The 7486-nt window shown below is 46.7% G+C and overlaps 1 protein-coding gene across 3 annotated transcripts in view; it reads right to left on the bottom strand.

The window, feature by feature from the left end:
- Positions 1-1372: 1372 nt before the first annotated feature.
- mettl22 (methyltransferase 22, Kin17 lysine) overlaps positions 1373-7486 on the bottom strand; it is a 179005-nt gene continuing 172891 nt past the window's right edge. For all 3 annotated transcript variants that reach the window (XM_070980235.1, XM_070980237.1, XM_070980236.1), the window contains one exon: positions 1373-2943. In XM_070980235.1, the coding sequence (XP_070836336.1) occupies positions 2869-2943 (75 nt within the window). In that variant the 3' untranslated portion in view covers positions 1373-2868. The remainder of the gene's footprint in view (positions 2944-7486) is intronic.

The following is a 7486-nucleotide window of genomic DNA, read 5'->3' as shown; positions in this document are numbered from 1 at the left end:
TATCCCCAAAATTGAAAAGTAAAGCTGAGAGTGAAATGTGTTTGCAATATAGTTGTTCCCATCTATAGGATATTGTGATTGGTTTCATGGATTCATTTAGCAAGGTATTGCATTTGATTTGCCAGGTGGTACAGTTTGGAGTGCCTCACCCACTTTTGAGATTTAATACTTTGTGAAGTTGTTTTCCAAAAGAAATTTGAAATGTAATAGTCAGTAGATTTGAACCATGTATCTTGATGTGACAGAGAGTCACAATTTTGATGGTTGAAATTTGTCCTGTGAAGACTGAGAGAGACAGAATCATCCAGCACGGGAGGTGGTCTTTTACTGTTTTGAATAATGGAGTGTAGTTAATATGGAAAAACTGACAGCCTGGGGGAAATGTCAATACCCAAGTATCAAATATCATCAGTCTGAAGTGGTAGTGATAAATTATGTTCTGCAGAATCCCAGGCATCTTCTGAGACTGGGAGTATGGTAGACTTGTTCCAATTGATTGTGTAATTAGAGATTTTAAAGCAAGTGTTAATGAGATTAAAGGTTTCTTCTAGCACAGGTAAGTACAATAAAATTGCATCTGCATAGAGGCTAATTTTATGTTGGAGGTTAGCGGTGAACTCCTTTAATGGTGTTGTTATTGTTATATTGTGTATGATTATTAGTTTATTATGTTATTCTGTGTATTTGTGGTGTTTTTCTCTCCGTTTCTGCAGTGGAGGTGTGGCCTGGCGGTGCTCTGAGCAGATGGCACACCACAGAATGACAGAATTTATTTTATTTAATATTCAAAATAAGTATCTACATTTGATCCTTCTAACTCATAAGTATATTACCTTTCTTGTTTCCCATTTTTATTAAGGGGCTTTTTGTAACAAAAGAATTTCCATTTCCATTTGATAACCATTGTTCAAACTACTACAATAGTTTCTGTCCTACGGGCTAACAGATACCAGATGTCACTGATGGCTAGACCAGTAGGGGGGTTGGACTTATGTAAATGAGATGCAATGAGCAGTACCGTGTTACCTGGCTCCCCTAGGTGAGAATCTTTCAGGCTGGATTTCTCACTAAACTAGTTTGAGAAGTGTCTACATTCAAATGGCCACATCTTCCTCAAATATTTTCAGATTTCCATGTGTTAGACATCGTTGGAAAGCTTATAAACTACAAAAAGGTTATCACCTTTTGTCCAGTGTTTTGTCTCTCTCTCTCTCTCTCTCTCTCTCTCTCTCTCTCTCTCTCTCTCTCTCTCTCTCTCTCTCTCTCTCTCTCTCCGCTGTGTCTGTAACCTCAATGGTTCACTTCAAAAAGCCGGCTCTAAGAGACGTTTCGTTTGCGTCCGACACAGCATTACCACATGACCATGCAGAGTGAAATAATCATTTTAATGATTTATGAGGAGATTTGGTGTGTATGACAGGTATCAATATTTACTACCCAGTACATCAGTGTTGACAGATGACTTGTAGCCTCTATAGTGATCATACAGGCATTATTATAACAGAAATATTCAAGGTATAAGCTACAATAGGGCAAACATTGTAATGAGACATCTGAATAACCTCAGCTTTGTGTTGAAAAGGTCACAGTGCACATTATCACATTTTTTGAGGGGGAGATTTTTTTATTTGTATGTTGCCTATGTTTTTTGATTTAGTTTATCTAATGGGGTTTTGTGGTGATGAGGGACTCAGTGTATCACAAAAGGAACTGGCTCACCAAAAGCTACACTTTGGACATCCTTGGTTACTTACTTAGTCATGCAATAATTATTTTACAGGTTTTACAATAAAGCTGCTTTGACAACTGTGGCCACTAGATGCTGCTGTACACTGTGAGCATATCAAATCAAAGAGTCAGTTGGGGAGCAAGAGCGTTATCATCTCCTTTTATACTATTCTTAGTGCATCACAGGATAACTGTTTAAACACCCATGCTTGTAAACATACTGGTGAAAACAAAGAATTTCAACAGTGAATTTTAATGCAGTAAACCTTGCACGTCATAAGGAATACTAATTATATGCACTTGGTCACTCCTATGTCCATAACAAGCCACAGTCTGTCTGTCACGCTGCACTGCACTGACAGCACACAGTGTAGAATCAATATAGAACAAAATGACAGAAAAATCCAAGATAATCATGATATAGACCGAACTTTAATAACTTAAAGAATCACAAACCAAGGCAACAGCAAGCCTGCGAAAGTCGCTTTTTATTGTCATCTGGAAACAGTTTCCATTGTCATGTGTGCTACTTCTGGTATGTCTGTATTAGATCCTGTTTTTTGTACTTCCACCACATTTATGTATTTGCCTATGTTTTGTGTATCTACAGTGTATTTCTGTATCAGTGTATCTTTCAAACTATTCCTTCTTTCACCTGTATTGCTATGCAAGGACAATGACATTTTGAAAATGTACAATTTGTTTTAATGTTCATTGTGATGCAGTTTCTTTGTCAAGTGTGTTTAAATACCAACGCAGTATTCTGTGCTAACACACACAAAAAACCCCCAACAGAATTAAATAGCATTCAAACAGAATACAATTTCAACACACTGATGTATTCAGTGTATGGTAAACTTTTATTCAACCTTGTTTTCAATCAGACATCATAATCATCTAGGGAGGCAAGCAGCTCTAGTTGACTTTCCATTTACAAAGCTGAGCTATAAAACTTGTTAAAAATGACTTCAACTGTGGTTGGTCACATATGAATGCTACATTGAGGAAATGAATCAAACACCCATTTTTAAAATTCCCTGATGAAGTTTGTTAGATTGCCTGTTTCCAAGTTGAATCTACTAAATTATGTATGCAAAATTTGGGGGACTGGGGTACAATGTTCACACCGCTCAGGTCAGGTTAAGATGAAAACAGCTCAGAATCACACTGAGCTTGGTCAAATGGAAGTGGAGTGGCAGTCACCTTCCACAGCTCCTGCAGAAATCGACAAAGATGTATATTATGAAAACTGCACCGAATCCCTCTTGACAAAGTGACAAAGGTGTGCACTCAAGACTTTTCACTTCACTCAAGATTTCAATCTCGTTCCAAATCTCAAAAATCTTTCTCATTTGAGAGAAGAACTGTGATGGAAAATCTATAAGTATGCTACATTTTAAGCCAGGTTGGAATTAATTTCAACAGGTAGCCGCAGAAATTTCACCCTCAAGTTTATGAGCCTTGCACAAGCTTGGCTGGTCATTTAATAATAATAATAATAATAATAATAATAATAATAATAATAATAATATTCCATTTATGGTTACTTCTCTCTCCTCCTTGAACTGCCACCTTATCGTGGTGGAGGAGTTTGAGTACCCGAATGATCCTAGAGGCTATGTCGTCCGGGGCTTAATGCCCCTGGTAGGGTCTCCCAAGGCAAACAGGTTCTAGGTGACGGGTCAGACTAAGAGCAGTTCAAGAAGCCCCTTATGAAAGAAATTAAAGCAAGGAAGCGTACGTCGCCCGGATTGGCGTCACCGGGGCCCCGCCCTGGAGCCAGGCCTGGGGTTGGGGCTCGCAGGCGAGCGCCTGGTGGCCGGGTCTTTGCCCACGGGACCCGGCCGGGCACAGCCCGAAGGAGCGACGTGGGCCCGCCTTCCCGTAGGCCCACCACCCGCAGGAAGGATCAGAAGGGGCCGGTGCTATGTGGAATGGGTAGCAGTCGTGGGCGGGGGCCCCGACGACCCAAATCCTGGACAACGACTCTGGCTATGGGGACATGGAATGTCACCTCACTGTGGGGGAAAGAGCCTGAGCTAGTGCGGGAGGTTGAGCGGTACCGGCTAGAGATAGTCGGGCTCACCTCCACGCACAGTCTGGGCTCGGGAACCCAACTCCTTGAGAGAGGCTGGACTCTCTTCTACTCTGGAGTTGCCCGCGGTGAGAGGCGGCGAGCTGGTGTGGGCTTGCTTATAGCCCCCCAGCTCAGCCGCCATGTGTTGGAGTTCTCCCCGCTGAGCGAGAGGGTCGCTTCCCTGCGCCTTCGGGTTGGGGATAGGTCTCTCACTATTGTTTCGGCCTACGGGCCGAACAGTAGCGTAGAGTACCCGGCCTTCTTGGAGTCCCTGGGAGGGGTACTGGAAAGTGCTCCAACCGGGGACTCCATTGTTCTGCTGGGAGACTTCAATGCTCACGTGGGCAGCGACAGTGACACCTGGAGGGGAGTGATTGGGAGGAACGGCCTCCCCGATCTGAACCCGAGTGGTGTTCTGTTATTGGATTTCTGTGCTAGTCACAGTTTGTCCATAACGAACACCATGTTCGAGCATAAGGGTGTCCATCAGTGCACGTGGCACCAGGACACCCTAGGCCGGAGGTCAATGATCGACTTTGTAGTCGTATCATCTGACCTTCGGCGGTATGTCTTGGACACTCGGGTAAAGAGAGGGGCTGAGCTGTCAACTGATCACCACCTGGTGGTGAGTTGGATTCGCTGGCAGGGGAAGAAGCGGGACAGACTTGGCAGACCCAAACGTACCGTGAGGGTCTGTTGGGAACGTCTGGCGGAACCCGCTGTCAGGGAAGTTTTCAACTCCCACCTCCGGGAGAGCTTCAACCAGATCCCGAGGGAGGTTGGAGACATTGAGTCCGAATGGACCATGTTCTCCACTTCCATTGTTGATGCAGCCGTCCATAGCTGTGGCCGTAAAGTCGGCGGTGCCTGTCGTGGCGGCAACCCCCGAACCCGGTGGTGGACACCGGAAGTAAGGGATGCCGTCAAGCTGAAGAAGGAGTCCTATCGGGCCTGGTTGGCTCATAGGACTCCTGAGGCAGCTGATGGGTACCGGCAGACCAAGCGTGCGGCAGCTCGGGCGGTTGTAGAAGCAAAAACTCGGGTCTGGGAGGAGTTCGGGGAGGCCATGGAGGAGGACTACCGGTTGGCCTCGAGGAAATTCTGGCAAACCGTTCGGCGCCTCAGGAGGGGGAAGCAGCTTTCTGTCAACACTGTTTACAGTGGAGGTGGGGAGCTGTTGACCTCGACTGGGGATATTGTCGGGCGGTGGAAGGAATACTTCGAGGATCTCCTCAATCCCTCTGTCATGTCTTCCGTAGAGGAAGCAGAGACTGGGGACTTGGAGGTCGATTCATTCATCACCGGGGCTGAAGTCACTGAGGCAGTTCGCAAGCTCCTCGGTGGCAAAGCGCCGGGGGTGGATGAGATCCGCCCTGAGTACCTCAAGTCTCTGGATGTTGTAGGACTGTCTTGGTTGACACGCCTCTGCAGCATCGCGTGGCAGACGGGGACAGTGCCTCTGGACTGGCAGACTGGGGTGGTGGTCCCTCTTTTTAAAAAGGGGGACCGGAGGGTGTGTTCCAACTATCGGGGGATCACACTCCTCAGCCTCCCTGGTAAAGTCTATTCCAGGGTACTGGAGAGGAGAATCCGGCCGATAGTCGAACCCCGGATTCAAGAGGAACAATGCGGTTTTCGTCCTGGCCGTGGAACACTGGACCAGCTCTATACCCTCCACAGGGTGCTTGAGGGTTCATGGGAGTTTGCCCAAACAGTCCACATGTGCTTCGTGGACTTGGAGAAGGCATTCGACCGTGTCCCTCGCGTCATTCTGTGGGAGGTGCTCCAGGAGTATGGGGTTGGAGGCCCTCTGTTGAGGGCTGTACAGTCCCTGTACAACCGGAGCAGGAGCTTGGTCCGCATTGCCGGCAGTAAGTCGGACCTGTTCCCAGTGCATGTTGGACTCCGGCAGGGCTGCCCTATGTCACCGGTTCTGTTCATCATTTTTATGGACAGGATTTCTAGGCGCAGCCAGGGGCCGGAGGGGGTTCGGTTCGGGGGCCGGCAGATTTCGTCTCTGCTTTTCGCGGATGATGTTGTCTTGTTGGCTTCCTCGAGCCAGGACCTTCAGCATGCGCTGGGGCGGTTCGCAGCCGAGTGTGAAGCAGCTGGGATGAGAGTTAGCACCTCCAAGTCCGAGGCCATGGTTCTCGACCGGAAAAAGGTGGCTTGCTCCCTTCAGGTTGGAGGAGAGTTCCTGCCTCAAGTGGAGGAGTTTAAGTATCTTGGGATCCTGTTCACGAGTGAGGGAAGGATGGAACGTGAGATTGACAGGCGGATCGGTGCAGCGGCTGCAGTAATGCGGTCGCTGTATCGGTCTGTCGTGGTAAAGAAGGAGCTGAGCCGAAAGGCGAAGCTCTCGATTTACCGGTCAATCTACGTTCCTACCCTCACCTATGGTCATGAACTTTGGGTCATGACCGAAAGAACGAGGTCCCGGATACAAGCGGCTGAAATGAGTTTCCTCCGCAGGGTGGCGGAGCGCTCCCTTAGAGATAGGGTGAGGAGCTCTGTCACCCGGGAGGAGCTCAGAGTAGAGTCGCTGCTCCTCCGCATCGAGAGAAGTCAGCTGAGGTGGCTCGGGCATCTCTATCGGATGCCCCCTGGACGCCTCCCTAGGGAGGTGTTCCAGGCATGTCCCACCGGGAGGAGGCCCCGGGGAAGACCCAGGACACGCTGGGGTGACTACGTCACTCGGCTGGCCTGGGAACGCCTCGGGATCCCCCCGGAAGAGTTGGAGGAAGTGTCCGGGGAGAGGGAAGTCTGGGCGTCCCTGCTCAGACTGCTCCCCCCGCAACCCGGCCCCGGATAAGCGGAAGATAATGGATGGATGGATGGATGGTTACTTCTCTTGGCCAAGTTTAAAAGCTGATATGACCATGAACTATTATTCTTGCCATGTCTGTCAGGTTAGGGGCAAACCAAACCAAATTATTCCCTTTGTTCTGCTGCAACCAATTCCAGTGATTGGCAAACCCTTTCAGCACATAATCCTAAATTGTGTCAGTTCACTCCCGAAAACAAAATCAGGACATCAATGGTGGTAGGAACAAAATCAAATTGGTAGAATTGAAGGTGATGAAAATACATGTGAATTGAAAAATGGAGTAGTGAAAATAGTTGTGAAATGAAAAATTGAGTGGTAAATCATAAAGTAGTTTGATTATTTTAAAGCCGATTTGATTAGTCATATGATGAAAACAGAGCCATGTTTCATAATTTTCTCTAACAAATATAACTAAAGAAAATGGAAGCGATGAAAATGCCTACGAATGAATAGTGGAAGTGATGAAATGTATGTGAATTGAAAATAAGAGCAATAAATTGTCGAATGTATTGGTAAAAGTTTGGTTTGGTAAAAGTTTGGTAAAAGTTAAGAGCCAAAAGTTTGGCTCTTAACTTGCAGGCCTGGGGTGTGTTAAGATGACAAAATGTAGCAAAATGTATTTATTTATATACATTTTTTAAAAAAGGTGATTTGCTGAACACCCTGTCGTGTTTCATTATGGCAGGGTTTACACGTTGCTGTTGATTAGGCAACACTTCTGACACACCCACCAGAAAATGCATCTCAAAGCCCATTGCATCACATGCTGTTCAACTCAGAAACCATAGACAAATGGTGCAACCTGTTTACAGACTGAGCGTGTCAGTGTGCTTTTATTGACATGGTAGCGGCAT

This window comes from Chaetodon trifascialis, chromosome 15, assembly GCF_039877785.1.
Source record: "Chaetodon trifascialis isolate fChaTrf1 chromosome 15, fChaTrf1.hap1, whole genome shotgun sequence".
Lineage (NCBI taxonomy): Eukaryota > Metazoa > Chordata > Actinopteri > Chaetodontiformes > Chaetodontidae > Chaetodon > Chaetodon trifascialis.
This window is presented reverse-complemented; position numbering and strand designations above follow the sequence as displayed.